The 19,089-nt window shown below is 46.1% G+C and overlaps 1 protein-coding gene across 11 annotated transcripts in view; it reads right to left on the bottom strand.

Annotated features, from left to right (window-relative positions):
• Window positions 1-773: 773 nt before the first annotated feature.
• Window positions 774-19,089, bottom strand: part of PIP5K1A (phosphatidylinositol-4-phosphate 5-kinase type 1 alpha) — a 35,699-nt gene continuing 17,383 nt past the window's right edge. For 2 of the 11 annotated variants that reach the window (XM_090056361.1, XM_090056363.1), the window contains exons 4-17: window positions 18,478-18,608; window positions 17,865-17,982; window positions 16,533-16,685; window positions 14,960-15,259; window positions 14,009-14,214; window positions 13,535-13,618; window positions 12,761-12,809; window positions 11,589-11,673; window positions 11,136-11,273; window positions 10,128-10,257; window positions 9,144-9,224; window positions 7,032-7,112; window positions 4,829-4,959; window positions 774-3,532 (exon numbers count right to left, since the gene is read on the bottom strand). In XM_090056361.1, coding sequence (XP_089912487.1) covers window positions 3,525-3,532; window positions 4,829-4,959; window positions 7,032-7,112; window positions 9,144-9,224; window positions 10,128-10,257; window positions 11,136-11,273; window positions 11,589-11,673; window positions 12,761-12,809; window positions 13,535-13,618; window positions 14,009-14,214; window positions 14,960-15,259; window positions 16,533-16,685; window positions 17,865-17,982; window positions 18,478-18,608 — 1,695 coding nt within the window. In that variant the 3' untranslated portion in view covers window positions 774-3,524. Of the gene's footprint in view, window positions 3,533-4,828; window positions 4,983-7,031; window positions 7,113-8,503; window positions 8,576-9,143; window positions 9,225-10,127; window positions 10,258-11,135; window positions 11,274-11,588; window positions 11,674-12,760; window positions 12,810-13,534; window positions 13,619-14,008; window positions 14,215-14,959; window positions 15,260-16,532; window positions 16,686-17,864; window positions 17,983-18,477; window positions 18,609-19,089 lie in introns of all 11 variants that reach the window. The other 9 variants (XM_090056360.1, XM_090056365.1, XM_090056362.1 and 6 more) reach the window with 9 other exon arrangements.

Below are 19,089 nucleotides of genomic sequence, written 5' to 3' on the forward strand. Positions count from 1 at the left end.
GAGGGGCCTATTATAGAATGGCCTTAATGGAGCATGGAGGAACAAACTAAGCCCTAATACATGAGGATGCAAAGGCCAGGAGCATAAAGGCAGAAACAGCAAAAACGGGCCTTCCAGCAAGCAGTACTGGGACCACCCAGCAAGGCGCTGCCATGGAAGAAGCAAGCTCACAGGGCCAGTTCACTCTTCTAATGCTTCTGTTAATGTGTTGGAGCACACAAACAAGGCAGAAATAGAGCCGGCATTCCTCAGTCACCACTACAGCAAACTGTATGAGTGTACAAGCCTCAGAGAAGAGCAGGTTAGGAAGAGGCAAAGTTGAACTTGAAAGAGAGATGACCTCAGGAGTTCAAGCTTATTATTCCTTCCCCACTCCCCACCTTTGGTAAAAGTGTGAGGCCTGTGGCTTTCAGAGGACTGCAAAATGCTTTAAAAAAAAAAAAGTCAGGCTTCTGCTCCAACTGGGAAGCAGGCAGGTTAGCCCAGGGGAACCGGACACCTAAACTGGGACATGCTGTGCATCACAACGCAGCAGTCAGCCCACAGCCTGGTGAAGAACAGCATGGCAGGAGATGCCTGTGAAAGGCTGAGCTATCTGCGCTGGGGGAGGCAGGCAGGCTGTGGCATTTATAGATACCCGGTCAAGGCAGGCAGGGTTATTCATGTACAACACCTCCTACCCCTTTGGAACCCGATGAAGAACTTCCCCTTACTCCACCCCACCCCCATCAGCTGGAAATGAGAGAGAGAGAGAAAAAAAGAGAGACATGTGGTTTTAGTAGCATACTGTATATTAGGTCTCATCACAGAGCAATTCCCCTGTGCAAGACAGGCTGAGAAGAGACAGCTTTTGCTTCGAATACTCTGTTTAAACAGCCAACGGATGGCAAAAAATGTTACAAGGTTAAAAAGACGATATTCACGATGCGGCATGAGTTGCTTCACATGGGTGTAGGCTCTGCAGGCCAGACCCTCCCTGCTAGACACCACAGGAAGCAAGGGCTCCTGCTGCATGGCATTTACGTGGTGTCAGGACAAAGAGAGGTCTGGCAACCAGCAGCATGATCCCTCTCAACACACGTGTGCACAGCGAGCCAGACAACATGCTACTGGTTGTAATCCAACCCCCCCCAAGCCTTTGGCAAGATAACAAAACCTTTGCAATGAAGTTAAGCCGATCGAGTTTTACTAGGTTAAAAATCCATCACCTGCCACTTTTCTTTGTAAAATGCCAAATAAAAGCACTTCTGTTTTAAAAACCATTACAAAGCAGAGTTTTGATATTCACAAGAGATATAAATGTTAAACGCCCTCCCTACTCACTGAATAACTATTAAACACTTAAATACAACTTCATAAATATTAAATCATGAAAAAAAAAAGATTGAGAATTGGTGTCTTTCCTCCAGGTAAAAACAAAAACAAAAAAAATATGAGTTAGGAGGGAAGATAAGAAACTGTGCGTCTAATATAGACAGTTACTTCTGATATAAAGTGTAACCTGCTGGAGAAGGGAAATTCTACCAGAGACATTTCCAGCTGTCACTAAGCTGATTTTCTGGGTACACGTCTTGCTGCTGTATTTGTGATAAGCATTTTAGAACTCTTAAGAGTCAGATGCCAGTTATGGGACAAGAAGGGAACTGTTCTCACCCCGGACCAAACCCTTCTGGTTTTGGACACCAGGCTCCGAGTAAGGCCATTCCACTTGGTCTTTTCAAAGGTAACCTTAACACAAAAGAAAACAATAGCTTCCACTTCATCCACTCCAAAAGTTTAAAGTGTGATGGGGAAAAGAAAAAAAAAATCTCTCAGCTTCCGATGCATCAACTTAAGAAACCTTCTCAACCACTACATTCTTCAGTATTATTAGCAAACCTTGCTAATAAAAGCACACAAAAGCCCTGCGCTATTGCAAGGCTATGTTGGTTTTTTTTTTTTTTTTAATATTATTATTTTTATACAAAAGGAGCGGGTAGGAGGGTTACAATCTTTTTGCGGGGGGATGAAAAAGGCAGATGATTTGCTTCTTTTTAATTAAAAAAATCGTTTTAGTGAAAATAAGTCAGTTCAATGTATGCTCGGACTTGTCTAGACAAGTGTCTGCAGAAGACAGCTCAGTTAAGGTTTATATGCATGGGACAGTAATTCAACCTTCCAAGCTTATTCCTTTAAAAAACAAAAAAAACCCCAAAAAACCAAAAGGCGGAGCTTTGGAATCTGAGTGCAACACACTTCGTCACTATGCACAGACAGCTGGCAATCACATATGTGGGAATCTCCGTCTGGGGCTTGTGAGAGCACTGTATGCTAAGCCTGCAGCTGATGGGGCAAGAGACAAGCAGAGCTATCAAAAAGAAATTTGCCTATAGAAAGTGTGAGGTTTTCCAAGTGGTGACCCCAATAAAGGACATAATACTGGGAGGGAGGAAAGGGGAAAAAACCCTGTGAGCAGGATAGGTTTGGTCCATTTGCTTAGAAACACTGAAAAGCTTAAAAAAACCCAAAAACTGAGCCAGTTACAAAGATCTCCCCTTGTCTTTGCACTCGTATCAGTCACGGGGGAGACTGAAAAGGGTTAGTTTCAAACACGACAAAGCAATTCTGAACCTCCCTGACACCTTAAAAGCTTTGCACATTCTAAGTCCTCCAAGCACCGAACCATGATAAAGCACCAAGTGTTGTGGGGGTGAGGGCTGTTTTACGTCACCTTCTGGGGACAACATCGTGTCGAAAGAGTGGCTGACAAAAAAAGAGACCTCCATGATCGATACCAGTCCCATGGGAGAACAGGCACTTCCCCTTCTGCTCCCTTCACACATGGGACCCTATTTTCGGTGGAACACTGATAAAAATAGAGATTTTTAAATTAAAAAAAACAAAACAAAAAACAACCCCCCCAGAATGGGTATAATTATTACTGACTAAAAATAAAATGACAACTAACATCAAGAAAAGAAACAAACTTAAATTAACGTTTAAAAATAATAATAATAATAATAAAAAAACCAAAAAACCACATTGATCTGTTGCAGACTGTTCCAACGAGGCTCCAATGTCTGTATCCCCCAGAACTCTCGAGAGTTGGCCATTCTTCTAGCAAGGTTTGTCCTTGTCCCGAAGCAACTCACGCTCTCTCTGAAAGCTGGCTCCCATTCCTGAATGGGCTTCAGCCCATAGCAAGCAGCCCCTGCTCCTCTGAGGTGACTGGCCTTGTTCCTGCCAGGCTACAAAGAAAGGACGACAGCAGAAAACATGCTGGCTGCAACCAGCTCCCTTCTTTAAGGGCTTTGCTCAAAAAGGAGACTCTAAGGAGGCATTCCAAAGAGGCGGCTGCTCCAGACTCAGTCTCTGTTAATACTATGTCACCAAGTACGTCCCAGTCTCCCAGCTTCTAGGCCTTCTTGTCCAGATAAAGGTTTCTAAAAAAAATAAATCAGCATCAAGGGCTGAATCTGCATCATACTCCACAGACCGGACAGAGTATGGAGAAGTCTTCTGCTTACATCAACATTCTCCCCATGTCATTTCACTGCGAAGAGAAAACAGAAAAAGAAACAAGTAAAGTCAGGCAGGGCAGGATGGCATCTTAAAGGCTTAACTAGGTGTCACTCAGCCCTGCCTTCTACCAAACCATTTGAAAGAATTTCTTCTGCTGGTGAAAGCTGCTGAGTTAAAGTCCTGGGGGCAAATAAGAGGCCGGCACCTTGTCTCTGCCCAGGACCAAGCACTTGCTCACATGTCTTGAAGCCATGCTTTCCCCTTCTAAACTAGCTTCAGCGCCTTCTGGTTTCTCTGGACTAGCTGAGACACACACTCCTACAGGATGTAATCTCAAATCAGGGGATGGGAACCCTTCAGTCAGAGAAGGTCAAATTAACAGCTCAGTCACAAGGGCCAGAGTATCATTTTTTAATAGGGTTGATCTTCAAAAGGTGATGCAATTGGGGGTGGAGGGTGGGGGCTCCTTCACAAAGCACGTGTACAACAATTACTGAACTTGCTTCATCACCCTGCAGTTTCTCAGCAGTGGGGAAGCCTTGGGGAGCACCCACTACAGCAACCCCCATCCTGAAAACCCTAGAGAGCCCCCAGCCCTGAATACCCAAGGGGACTTGGGGGCAGGAAGCCCTTGCTCACACACTGGTTGAAGGCAGATCTCCTCCCCAACAGCACCCCAGACTGCAGCGAAACGTTCCTACTCAGTGTCCTCACCTGCTGCAACCTAGCAAGCACACCCCCACATTACCCAACAGCTGTCAGTCCATCTGGCCAGGGACATGCTGGAGCTCTTGGTTCTAGTCCCTGCCACTGCAGCTGCTCCCCCCGCACACAGTCCTCCAAGCTCCAGGACCCAGCAGAGAGTAAGAAGTATTCCAAAGCACAGCCCCACTTCTGGAGGTGTGAAGGAACCAAGATGTTCGCATGGTCCATTCTACACCATACACCAGGCAGCAGCAGCAGCAACAGGGACTGGGACAGAGGTGTATGTCCCTGATCAGCCTGGCAGTAAGGGATGCTCTTAGTTTCCTTTCAGCTTTGAGAACAAAACCAAGCCTGGCCGGTTTCATTCTCTGCTCTGTTCTCAGGTACCCCTGAGGCTAGGAAGCACAGCTATCTCCACTCCATTCTCATCTCTGGACCTACTGCAATCTCATGCCCTTTGGGGGACAGCTACAAGACTGGGTCACAGCTGGAGTCTCTCAGAACAGAGAAAGTTAGTCCTTTCCATGCCTTGCTTTTTGTACACTCAGCACAACCTGCGTTTCCACCCACTTTCAGGGCGATGTAGAGTTAAAGCCTATTTTGATCGGGTGCATCAAGCTACCTGACAGCATCTTCCTAGCTGCTGGTGTTGGAACGCAGGCACTTACAAAGCTTATCTCCGTCTCGGGCAGGTCTTCAAACTGTTCTTTCAGCTCTGCGGTGCGCTCTGGTAGGGAGGGCCCTGGTGAGCCACTGAGGAAACACAAGAAGGAGACCTATAAAGCAGTTTTTAAAATAAGCCATCAATACTTCATGTCTTGGGGTTTCCTGACAAGCTGATACTCAAATATGAAGAAGGCACCGATATGGGGCCACAGCCACTGGCTCATTTGCCAAGCTAGTAGACAGGCCTGTAAAGGCACTATCAGCTCTTGGGAAACAGCTGGCTGTCTCCTCCGCACCCAACAGGAAGGCTGTCATTTGTTACTGCCTCTTCCTGGGACAGAGCACGCTGTGAATGAAACTGGCAGGTATTTTATTCCAGCAAGAGCTGTTAGAGGAGCCTTCTATTGGAGGCGTGTTTCAAGGGCCGCTGTTGAGCAGTGACTCATAAGGAAACACAAAGTCAAAGCCAATGCACGTCCAACCCTAACACGCTCATCCCTCCTGTTTGCTCTCTCTGCACATGCCTTCTCGCCCCCATGCTTAATTGCTATTGTGTAAACAAGCATCTTAAACATGACGTGAAACACTTTGTCCAATTACACACTGTTCCCCTCTGCAGAGCTCCTCAGCGCTCCAGAGTGGATATCCAGAATCCCACAGGAAGCTAGTTTTGGAGATCAGATAAAGGCACCAACAATCCAACTGCTCACATTGGCATTTACTAGGCCTTCCAGATTCACAAGCCCTTATTTGACATTCAGTTTCTTTCTAACCCTCTTCTGTCCCATGATGCATTTTTAATTCATAGAATGACAACAATCTGCCTCTATAACTTGCATGTGCACCGAAAGCTGACAGGAGACCTGACCTTTTAGACTATGGGTGAGCAGGAAGCTAATTTTTCATTGCTTTATACTGTAAATCAGTTGAAAACAGCCCCCTTTTCCCTTGTATCCCTGCCTTTCAGGACTCTGGCTCCTCCTCCTCAGCATTTAGAAACTGGTTTAGATTAGCAACATGCATGATAGGGGGAAGAAATGGGCAAGAGGAAACCCCCAACATTTGTGTGACCTGACTCCTCCCGCATCCAGTTGTGAATCTATGACCTAGATCGATGTCACTCAGCCCTTCAGTTCCATGGGCGGGATGAGGGGTATGGGGCCACTCTGTGGGTCAGATCCTACCCTGTGACACAGCAGCACCCGGTGCCCAGTCTAGCACACAGGGCCATGCTATCTGCCTGAAGGACTCCCCATAGGTTGGGAAATTTGGCAGCAGGAGTAGCAATTAAGTGCTGCCACTGCTCCTCCACTGCCATATTTTTGGAACTGTGGAGAGCCCTGCAGGCCAGATGACATGACAGTCCAGACTATATGTAGCCTGTAGGCCAGGGGGTTGAACACCCTTGAGCACAGACTGCATGTGAAACATACTGCAGGTCCCTTTATTTCAAGACAGCCACTAGAACCTAAATGAGGGGTCATGTCTGCAGGGAGACAGCTGGAGGTATGCAGCCTCCCACAGTCAGCTTCCAGGGCCTGCTGGAAGCACAGGTCTTGCCATGTGGTGTAAAGCATCTCAGATATGTAAAAGCAACCAGCAGAGCAGAACATGTGATGGTGTCCAGCTGTTATGTTTCACTGCATGACAAATGGCTGCCCTACAAACACATGCCCTGTGCTCAACATCTGTTTGCTGGTGTCCACATCGTAGAAGTCAGAGAAGTAGGGTTGGAAGGGACCTGCAGTCAGAGCTGTCCAGGTCCTCATGCCTAGAACACAGCTGGGCCCAGCTGCAAAAAACTACATCTCCCCTACCCAGATAAGCCTCACCTATACAAGCAGGAACTCAGGGCTGTGCTAGCTACCTCCTCCGTGGAGCTTTCTGAATTGTGAGCTGTCGTTCCTACTGACCTATGCAAAGATGAAATGGGAGATGCTCAAATGTGCATACAAGTTCCATATGGACTGAATTTACATCGGTGGAAGTGCCTGGTTAGAATCCCCATAGAACGTTTTTTTAAAAACGTAAAAATCATGAAAATTTATAAACTGTAAAAGGACGTTCAGGCTCTGGAATTCTTTGTTACAGACACCATTGTATACCCTGGCTGGCAATTAATACAATGCTGCATCTTCCTTGCCTAAGTTAAGCCTCACCTACTGGAGCTGGTACTCGGGGGCATGCTAGCTACCTCCGCTGCTGACCTTTCTGAACTGCAAGCTTCTGTTCCCACTGACCTAAGCAGAAATAAAAGAAGAAATAATCAATGCTGCCTGAACGCTTCAGCTGCGCTGACGGCACAAGAAGGGAAATCTTAGAATCATAGGAGAGCAGGGACCTCAAGCAGCCACCTAATCTAGCTCCAAGCTCAGGATAGGGAAGTATATACCAATTAAAAACAAATCTGTTTAACCTGTTGTAATTACAATGGTTAATTGGTATGGCTGAGCTACATTTCTTGAGGGGGGGGGGGAGGAGGGGATGATGATGATGATGAGACTAGTACCCAATAGCTGGGCTAAATGAACCCTGGTGCAGCTGCTTGCAGCCCCCCCACTGCCTGCTGTGAGCAGCCCAGGCTCTGGGTAAGCCCGTGCCACCTGCCATGGAGCCCAGGCTGCTTACTGCAGGCAGCAGGGAGGCTGCAAGCAGCCGCACTGGGGTCCAGAGCCTAGCTGTAGGTACTAGACTTTGCCGCTGCACCCCCCTCCCTCTCTCTTGCCTTCCAGTTCCTGCTGGGGCACTGCCCAGCTTCCCTTCCTCCCCTCCCCTGCCAGGCTGACCCTGTCCCACACTAAACTATAACTGGTTATTATTGGGTTTAAACAACCAATCATTTAATCATTTACATCCCTAGCTCAGGGCAGGATTACCCCAATTAAACCATTACAGTCAAGGGTTGGCTACAGAGAAATGCCTGGTGAAAGCACCTATGAAACGCTCTTCATAAAAATTGGGAGAATTTAAGGACATTAATTCAGTGCCAGGGGACCCAGCCAGAGGGCCAGCTAAACTCACAAGGAAGCTCAGGTTCTGGCATTCCTTATTAGAGATGCTGACTGCACACAACAGCACTTCTCCATAGTAGGGTTTTTAATCAGAGATCTCATGGCGATTTGCAAATGCTGATTAATGCTTCTGCCCCGTCAGATAATTATGGGTCCAGGGAGAACCCTGGGGAGTTTTAACTCAGTGCCAAGTTCTTCTGACACTCAGTAAAAAGAGTGGTCAGTGGACAGCAAACATGCTAACTGCTAGGGCCATCAAGGAGAAATGCTCCTTCCCACCCAAACAGCACCGTGCCTTGCCTTGAAGCATTGTCGATATTGGCCTTAGTGGATGAATGATTCAATCCAGTATGGCAATGGAGATCTGTCAACAGCACTGGGCTTTACAGGGATAGCTGCATATATCTGTCCATGGAAGCTGTAGGGTACCCAGAGCTTACTGTAAGCATATGCTGCTACCCAGTATAGCTTACATAACTGCAAGAGGCATATGGGCTTCTGCATACAGAATGAACAAAGCAGGATAAGCAGAGAGGCAGGCTGTTACATCAACCTGTCACCAAGAGCTAGGAGGCTGACTCTCTCGTGTCTAGAAGTGGGGTCTACATCTTTACCCTCACCTATGCGAGCGGAAGCTGAGAAGCGTTCTAAACGAATAGCTGTCGGAGCTGTGAGTCCACAATACTAGTGACCTACATGGGACAAAGAAATGAGATTCCCTGGTGAGTGGTAACTACAGGCACAGACACGCTGACTCTATAGAGGAGACATTCTGCTTCCCTGTAAAGATCTGCTGTAAAAGGATGAAACAATGCCATCATGCTATCCCTTCTGTACAGCGCCCGAGTTTGAATGCAAGCTCCAAGAGACCACTGCTCTAACCACAAAACTCAGGTCTCACTGCAGCGATTTATTCACAGGATTCCAGCTCCGATGGAACACCATGACCAAACCCGTCTATTAAACGTGGGTAATGCCAGATCATACAACGATGACACCATATCCCTCAAGGGATTTCTTGCTTCATTTGTAAGCTTACAAATGCCCTTAAAAAGGTATTGCATCTTGGAGAGGTACCAACTGCATTCAAGGGTACTGTATTACATAAAAAGGTCAACTCACTGCAAACAGACCCCCTAGAGCCCCCGAGTAGTAAAGAGGCCGGCTCTCTCCGGACAAATGGGCTCCATTCCTCTACAGACAGGAGAACCAGTGTTTAAAACTTAAGAGGTTTCAGGCAAAGTCCGGTTTCACCCTCACCCAGTTGAGCAGATGCCAGGAGAGGTTCTAGTCAAATCCTTTGCTGAGCTTTCGGATTTGTGAACTTGCACTCCCACTGACCTGAGCAGGAATTAAAAGAGGAGAGACCCTCAGTGGTGAACAAACAAAAATAAAGCCTCAGACATGCCGTTTTATTGAAAAGGAGAAGCTGTCAGGATCCCTACAAAGATGTTTGGGGGACTGAGATTGCATCAGAAATTTTATACTTCAGTTCTGGCCAGAAAGGAACATGAGCCAGATGTTAGGTTGGGGGTGTGATGTTCTGCAGTCTGTGGACTCTGATTGGGAACAAAAGGTTTTTGATCACTGGTGATAAGGGAAGTTACTGCTACAAAGGATCTGTGGGCTTCCATAAAAGGGATTTTCCCCACCACAGGTCTCCCATGATTGTTCTTTCCCCCTTTGCAACAAAGCAAACATTCAAGGCAGTCCCCTCAGTACTTCCTCACTGCTGGCCAAGCACCTTACTTTGAAGAAGTAACAAGGCATCTGTTATTCACCTTCAGCCTCATTCTTGATTTCTTACTGAGCCAATGGAAGCTGAGCACACTCAATCAAATCAAGTTATTTCTTTCAACCTTGCTCACTGTTATACTCATGCTCTTCTCCTTATCACTAAATGATTCATGTCAAGCTCTTTTTCCAAATGATCAAAAAAAGAGCAGAATTTGAGAGGCCAGGAAAGTTCCCACCTGAGAAAAGCTGAAGATACAGCCATGACTTATCTGCAAACAAATCACTACACATGTTATAAGGACAAGACATAATAAGGACACCATGCATGTGCTTGGAGTGGATGGAACAACCAGCCTGGTATGTGAGAACTGCTCCAAGGAGGTGTACGCTTCAGTAAGCATGCCAAATCACATTCCAAAGCAGCATGGATCAGTCCTGGAGTGGAAGATGCCCAGTTTGCCAGCAATGCTGTCCTTCCATGCATGGGAGCACCTGGAAAGGGCTTACCTGTTTGCTGGAGAGTTGAGGCCACCACTGCCCAGAGAAGAGGTGGACAAGGTTGTCGCTATGGAATCACTGTTAGCTTCATCTGCCGGAGGTGTTCGGGGAAGGAGATCTGGGCGGCCAAGATGCGAACCTGGTGGAAGAGCACAGAGCAGGCTGTTCCATCCAGGGCTTGATCAAGAGCACTGTGCTACATGAATGGCAAGAACTCATTGGGCATCAAGATCTTCAGCAGTTCTCCTGAGCTACATCACATTACAAGCAATCCTGCAGGGGCCCGAAAACAGAAGGGTCCTGTATACTTAGTGCATCAGTGGGAATGTTAAGCTTGAGACCTGCATACACAGGAGAGCACTATCAGGCAGGGAATGATACACCAGAAGAGAACCTGGCCGCAGGAATCAAGGTCCTGGATCAGACCAGCAATCCAATCACGATAGTTTCCCATCTGTGACAGATACTGCAGGAACCCTGTGGGAGGCAGATCTGCCTAAGGCTCATGCTGGTCTCTGACAGTTAAGGACTGGCATACACCCTGAACTACAAGCTTTTACTGTCCCCCTTCCACAGCCTGTCAGAACTGGATATACTTGTAATTCAACAGTGCCCAATGCCTTCTAGCATCTCATCATTTCTTAGCTTCACTGGTCTCCAAAGCTAATTATGCTTACACGTCTATAGATATTCTACTATTCTATCTTTAAGGAAAAAGGGACTGAGAGCTGGGAGGTGCCTATGTGGACTGTGAGGGATAGTTTGGAAAGCCTGAACTCCTCTGGGTCTGCTGACACCTGGAATAAATCCAAGGGTCCTTAACTGATACAGCATTCATGTCGGCTTGCTGTTGCACGTTATCCCAGAACAGGCCCCATCAGCAGCCTGGCAGAGTCACTGAAAACGGATAATAATGCACCCAAAGCTAATCAATGGAAAGTTTTGATCCAACAAATCTGATCTTTAAGGATTCAGAGGCAATTCCCTTCACCCAACTTCTCTGGTGCTGGCACCAACCTTGCTCCACGTCTGCTTCTGTCATTACTTGTGCCTTTGTTTCACAGGACAACTGGGCCTGGATGGGAGCTCCACTTTGCCCCGTCCTCCGCTGGACAGTCGTGCCTGACCGGCTCTTTTTTGAAGGAGAAGGTCTCACTGGAAGACAGAAGAAAAGGAGATCTCAGCATCCCCTTCTCTAAAAGCCACCATGAGGTCTGACAGCAATAGCCTCAATCCCTTCATTCAATGGATGCAGAAAAAAAATGCTGTGCTGTGAAGGAACAAGCTGACAGAGAAGGTTTTTCCTCTAAGTCTTGTTACTTGTGTTCAGTGGGGCAAAATATCTTCCTGCCACCAAGAAAAACCCTGATGCAGCACAATAAGCTTCCTACTAGTCAAACACCCTTCCTTTATCTGCTCTCCAAACAAGGCTAAGCAGGAAGGTGCAGTCCACTGCAAAGAAACACTTACATGGTATTTTCTTGAATGCTGTGTTGCACATGAACCGTAGGAACCTGTCTGCGTAGAAGCTGGGTCTATGCACAGATACAGTATCCTGGAAGTCAAAGGACAATTGGTTTGAATAGGTTTAGGTTTCAACTAAGGTTTAGGACAACATGGGTTTCTTCTAGAGTTATGGAATGCAAAACTCTAAAATTCTTGGTTCAGAGATGATACCTTTTATTAGACCAACTAGGAAATCACAAAAATTCTCTCTTTCTACAGTTACAGATAGTTTGGAGCAAATGCAGCTGCAGTTTAGATTAAAGACATACTTTTATGAGTGTCAATAAAGTGATGTGTAGCTTCTAGTGGAGGTGAGTGGTAAGTGCCTTAACTTTAACTAGTCAAGCATTATAGACTGTTTTAAGAGGGAAGGGGGTTTGTATGACCTGAGGAAAAGCATTTGATACACAAGAGAAAGACATCCAGCATCTCTCCCAACTAAACAGCTGGCCCAGTAAAAGCTATCACACAAAGCCCTTGGCTCTCATACATTTCCTAGACCAGTGGTTTTCAACCTGTGGTCTTTGGACCCATGGGGGTCTGCCAAAGATGACTATGATCAATCAAAAGTATATGAACACCCATGTTTACAATTCAAAGGGGTCCAACATCTCCATTCAAAATTTCCAAAGGGGTCCACAAATGAAAAAAGGTTGAAAACCAGCATCCTAGACCAGCATCCTGGCTACCATGAAAGACATATGCCCTCGGCGGCTGGGCGGGGCATGATGGCAGTGGGAGAGCAATGGCGGTAAAGGAGGGGAAACTCCTGCAGATGCCACCAGCACTGTTGGTGGGTGGAGGGGTGAGCTGTGACCAAGGGGCTGCCAGCAGCATTTTTGTAGGGGGTGCACCGCCATGCTCAGGGAGTGCATGTGTACCTGCCCCTGCTGGCTACAACACTCCAACAGCAGTACAGAGATGGTTATACTTATTAACTTAAACAAAAAAACCCCCCAAACTTATAAACAAAAACAAGATGCAGATATTATTCGGGGGGCGGGTCTTATATGAGAGGAAACCTAGCACTTTAAAATCCAGGCCTCTAAACACAAAACCACATATGCGACTGAACACAGGAGAATGCAGTTTAGACTACTACCAGCTAATTTAACAACAACATTTGAGCAACCTACCCCATCATGTACCAGCGCTTTCCAAGAGTGTTCCAATTTCTTAATGAATCTGAAAAGGAAATTTTGAGGAGTGAAGAGGTAAGTTTTTCCACATTCATGCTTCGCTATCAGTGTTCTTATATTAGGTCAAAGTGCTAAAGTCTGACTTCTAACACTGAACTGAAACCGACGATCAGTCAATTTTTTGGCTTCAAACAAACATGTTCAACAGCAGCTTTTCCCCCCCTCTTCCAAGGAGAGGTATTCACGAGCACGAAACAGTGATCAACTCTGCAATTTGTTGATTTTTAATGGGGACTTTTGACATTTGTTCTTAGACAATTCTCTTTTTTATTCAAGTGTGCTAAAATGCCCTTGAAGTGCTGTCCTGACAAATGCCACACATCTAGAGAAGAGCCCCATAGTTATTTATGTCAGGCAGAAGAGAGTTACATCCATTTTAGGCAAACACCTATTTTTCTCAGCCACTTCCTGCACGCTCCCTCTCTATAATAACTAAGTCTTAAGGAACTGTTTTTTTCTGAGAGTAAGCCTATACTCTGATACTGGATAAATGAAGGATGCAAGATCCAGGAAAGGAGGCTAGGCTCTCAACCAGTGGGGGGGGCGGGGGGAGAATGAGAGCAGTACCACTTTCTTGCCTTCAGGAAGCAATTTAAACCATTGCAAATAGAGACAGAGACAAAAATAAATTTAAAAAAAAAAGCCAATTTTGTTATTGGAAATTTCCTTTATCCTCACATAAAATGCTGGTAGTTGTTTAATATCGATTACCTGTAGGACTGCAACACGTCAATGATTCCGATATATAGAAGCAGCCTCTCCCCCTTTGCATTGCGGGCTGGAATGCCTCCCATTCTAGAAAGAAACACAAGAAGCACAAAATGTGGGAGCATGACTTAGATCAAGGTCTTTTCACTCACTGCCATCTTAATACGACTCTGCCTCATGTGGGCTGAACATTAAGGGAATTAGCGATGTAACGAGCATCAACACAGAGAGCAGCTACAGCTGGGCTAAGAAATTACTGAATTACTATTTTGCCCTCTCTTTTCAGCTCTTTATTTAACCCAAAATTGCGGGAGCTCATCCATTTTGGTGCATGGAAGTGTTGGATGTTTAATGTATAGCTATCCACTACAGAGGAGTCTGAGACTCCCTCAAACTCAACCAAAACCTGGCCATAAATCCATCTCCCTTGGGTTCTGCCCCACTGTTTAATGTGAATGTAAACCAATGCAGACATACTGATCGTCAGTCTCTATGGTACCGCCTCGCCGGGCCTCTCCTTGGATAGACTCCATGGCTGTAGAGTAGAGGGCCTTCTGGGCTGCTGGCCTCCGCGTATCTGCCTGGGAAGTCCCATCAGCTATGGCGTGCTCTTTTTGTGCCTGATCCATGTTGTGGATCGCCACAAGCAAACTGTAATCCATGATTTTAAAACTCTGGAGAACCTGCACAGAAACAGTGAGAGGTATTTAATGACCAGCTTGCTTTGCAAAATGTAACACAGTAATAGTGTTATCAGGGGTTTGATTGCACCGAGGGGATGGCATCTAATACTTGGCTTGCAATTATATAAGGGAAAGTATATATTTCCACAGAGGACTGAGGTATGGAAAGGAAGGAATTTAGGCGAGGTTACACAACATATTGGGCCTGACATCCTACCCACTGGCCACAGAACAACTCTTGAGAGAATAAAATTAGATTTCTACCATAACGCATTGTGGGAAAAAAGTCAAACTAGCCAGTGAGAGCTGAGACAGCTAACTTATCCTTCTAGGTTACAATTTTGAGCTTAACTCAGGATGGAACTATCTGAGAATTAGGTCCCTAGTTTGAAATAGTGATGCGTGCACCAAAGACCGAATGGACTGTGACAGTGAAGCTCTCCAGGTCTGCACTTGGTCACACTGGGACGCCAGAATTTAGAAGGGGAAGAAGCAGACATCTGGGCTATGCCTTTCTGGGGAAGAGACATATTTTCAACTTAAATGCATCATGCAAGTTATCTGGACAAGAGAAACACCAAGGGGAAAAAAACAGATGACATTATGATGGGCCAAAGAGCCAGGACAGAATCTGTATGTATGCACTATTTCAAAAGGAGTGTGTACACACCATTTCAAATTATTACATCAGCAGGGGAAGTGGGTAAACCAGTTTTAAAAATAGTTCGCCTCACCAGTCACTCACCAAACAATCTCTCTGTAGTGTTTTGCACAAGGCATTGTACATGTCAGAGTCTAAAAACAGGCTATCTGGGATGTCCTGCATGAAATCTAGGTCTTTGTAGGTAGGAAAAACCTTCTCCCGCTCCTTCTGGGAGGCTCTGCGTTTGTAAGTGGAACCTTTCAAGTCATATTTCAGATGCATTTTCACAGAGCGGGGCAGCAGGTTGTTCATCACGACGATGCGGATGTTCTTGCCCCCAGCTTGCACACAGTACAAACCATAGAACTTTGGCAGCAGCGTCCGAGGGTTCTGATTCAAGTTCTAAACCACAAAGATAAAAGACATTCTGCACATCACAGATTACAAATCAGGCTGCCTTCCTAGCCTCTCCTTATTGGCAAACCCAACGGAACAGGGCTTTCAGGGATCCAAGCAAAAAAACAAGGGCTGGACAACGCAGGAAACAGATGGACAATGTTGAGAGTAGTTCAGGTTTGCTTTGCAAACTGGGATGTTTCACATGCAGAAGGAATGTGCTCCTTCACCACCCACACAATTACCTACTAGAACCCACTCTGCAGGAACCTTCAGGGCAAAAGTAGGTTTAAGTTACATTCCCTCCTCAAGCTAGGACCTTATCTGCTGAGCAGGTTAGGGATGGGGCAGTTTTAAGCCCCGATGGCTGCAGATACTGGCATTGGTGTGACTGACAAGACTCCAAAGGAGGAGCTGTAGAGAACCAGTATTCCAGGCAAAATGCTGATACCAGCAGAAGTGTGGATCAGTGCAGACATTAAGAAACTGATGGCACTTATGAGCCAGGGACATGAACCTCATTATCATGGCCAAATTTCCATTCAGAAAGACAGTTGTTAAAGCTCCAAGAGACTGTCTGGTTCCAGATGCCTGTCCATCTATAGTGGGATTACACATGTATTGTGTGCTGGGGTTGGTGGCTGGGCAGTGTTTTATTCTGTTCCAGAATGGGCAGGGCCCGCCTTTTTATTTAGGATGGTATTTTCTAGTTCCTTTATTTAGAAACCTAGAAGCCTCGAAACATTGGCACATTCAGTTTAAATGGAGCATCTGATCAACAACACTGATGGAGTGAAGACAGGTCAGATGGGGGAGGAGACTGGAGGGGGGAGTGGGAGGAAGAAAAAGAAAATACAGAAGGAGTCTCTGTATGTATAGATGTGAATTTCTTGAATGACTACTGATTTAAGGGGGTGCTGAACAGGTGCACTTTCCTCTATTCAGTCGTGAGGAATCTACCACCCAGTCCCTTTGAGGGAAGGCAGCACTCTTCAAAAACCAATTAGCAGTTCTGAAGGCAAATCAAATCCAAGAGCTCTGATGCTTTTAATATTCCTACAGAAATCTGTACCAGTATGAGGCAGCCAAGGTGAAATGAAGCCAGCCAACCCTAAGGCCAGTATGCTGATAAAGCATAGTTTGTGGTGTTTGGGAGCTATGAGTGCCCAGCACCTCTGATTGTACTCCTGAGACTATCAGAACAAAACACAGCACTCAAATTACACCTCTGGATAATCATTGCTTCATCCAATACAGACACCTCACCTGAGTGACTTACCATATAGTATCCCGGCAACAGCTTTTGCAAGAACTCTGCCTCTTTGTGCTGAACTGTTTTAATGATGAACTCATCATCGCTAGACACGTAGAAGATGGAACCACTGGCCCCAGAGTTGAAGAGCTCAATGAGTGGCTCGTTGCAGAGTGAGTACTGAGATAGATGGATGAAAGAGGAAAGCATAGTCATGACTGAGTAAATAAAAGTAGGGGTCCCTTTATCCAAGCTCTGACTTCCCCACTGTTGTCTGTATATAGAGTCATTACTCATAAGCACGTACACTTTTGCAAAAGGCATTACTGTAAGTGCAGAACAGATTATACACAGATAAATATTCAAGTCACCACACTGACTGGTTACTAATATATATGCTAGCTGATAAGTAGAGATGGTTTAACAAGAAGGGTGTGAGATCCTGTATAGCAAGTCATAGGGTAGGCAGGGAACCCAGCCATGATGGTCTCCCTGTAGTCCACATCTTGCCATGTTGGGGCCTTCTTACACCAGTCACCAGCGTAGTACTAAAACACATCTTACTTGGGGAGATAAGAGGCAGGTGTGGTGCTGGCAGCTTTGTTGCTTCTTATGGTTAGTGCAGCTACCAACTGTAGGAGGTTGAGGTTGGAGGTTCTTTTCTGAAGCTGCTGGTTTAGTGATCATGGATGAACTTCAGCAAAGCCTGAAGCAATGAAGCCTGGCTGACCACAAGGTCTCTTGGGAATTTGTTGCTATCCAAGGCCCACACCAAGTGCGTGCAGAACAGAGCAGACTACAGTTGCTCTTGCCTAATATATGGCATTGTGGTTGCAGGTACCACGTGGGCTGGTGTAGGAAACTGCATTTTGATCTCTACATTAACAGATCAGAGTTGTGGGTGCAGTGGAATTCCAGGGGCTGCATTTCAACCTACAGGGATGACTGACCATTCACATTCAGCACTACTTACCAGGAAGTCTGCAGTCAGTCCAAGCAAAGACTATCTGGCATGAAGACACACATTATAAGAAAGGAAAGGAAAGATTATGGGACCCTGCGTGGGGCTGTGCTAGGCTGATGCTGATCTGACACATAAAGAGGCAAATATTAATCTGTCCATTTAGCAAGGGTGAGCTATGGGTCATGGCTGCAGTAGCAAGCCTACCCAAAGACTCACTGTTAGAAAGTTTTACTAAATGAAGGAAAACCCTGGAAAGGCAGGGGAAGGGACATCATCCACTGTGCTAGCTATGTTTGAAATGGGGAGGAACAGCATCCCCAGTGCTGGAGAACAGGGGGGAAAAAAATTTAACCAGGGAGTAAGTTAAAAATAAAAACTGGCTCCCAGTGACTTACCAGATAGTCGTCCGGCCGTATTCCAAAAAGCTCGCGGAAATAGCGGAATGCCACCGGAGCGTAGGTTTTAAAACGGAAGTCATTGTAGTGATGAGCTGGGGTTAGGTTACTTCCTTCGCTGATTGGGAGTGGAGTGGGGGAGGGAAAGAAAAGACATTTTTGAGACGCTTTTAATATAGAGGCAAGTCAACAGAAAGGAAATTTTCTGCCAGTACCCAAAGCCCCACGATACATGGCTGACGGACAAAACAAGCTGAATGCCTCAAATTCCCTTGCCTTAACCCCCTGCCTGCCTCAGCTTCAGTTATTTTTCTGCCAGACATAGTGTTAGGGCAACCATTGTGGAATGCCTGCTGTAATGGAAAGGTCGAATAACTCCTAAAATTAGGGCCTGAGAACACTGTTGTGTAGGTGCCATGTCAACAAATGCAGGACAAGCTGCTACGGCTGTGATGGGCTTGGCAAGCCTCAGTACATGCCTAGGGTGGCCTGTCTGGGACTAGTGTTGCTTTCTTTTCTCAGAAGCCCTAACCTGTAGGTAACAGCACAAACCCATAACTCACAGATTGCCTCCTCCTATGGGGGAGTGTCACAAATAAGAAAAAGCCCTTACCCTGGGAAGAAAATACTTTCTACTACATAAAAATCTTGCATGAGAACATCTCTCTCTGGTTTGGTGCTCAAGCTTCCAACTGTGTGTGTGATGCCCAGCTGGATGGCACCTTTCAAGGCAGAAGATGTAGTCTGGAGGACAGGAGAGAACAGCGAGTCAAACATCTGCTGGAGTCCAAGTGAAAGGAAAAGGGTTAAATGAATGGCGGTTATCAAGCATAAAAACCAAGCCCCAGTTCTAAAATAAGGGTCTTTACAGAAAGCACTGAGGATGAGATCTTATACTTCAGTCCTTGTTTCCTTTCCCTCCAGCTAAGCTGACTGGCTGTCTGCTCTGAGGGAAGGCCACTGATAGCTGTGGCAGCACCATCACACTACACGGTCCAACCTCTAGGGTATAAATCCTGCTGCCAAACTAATGTGATGGATGGAAGACCTGGCACTTAGACATGTAGAGACAAGGAGACTTGTTTGCAGAGGCAGCTAGTTGCAGCAGTCTGAAGTCAGGGAGAAGGTAGGGCGGGGTGGCACCTTAGAGACTAACTGGGTCATGACCTTTCATAGGAAACAAGTTTATAAAAGCTTATGCCTCTCTGAACCAGTTAGTCGCTAA

The sequence above is a fragment of the Crocodylus siamensis genome, chromosome 6 (assembly GCF_052110815.1).
Source record: "Crocodylus siamensis isolate JL-2025a chromosome 6, ASM5211081v1, whole genome shotgun sequence".
Classification (NCBI taxonomy): domain Eukaryota; kingdom Metazoa; phylum Chordata; order Crocodylia; family Crocodylidae; genus Crocodylus; species Crocodylus siamensis.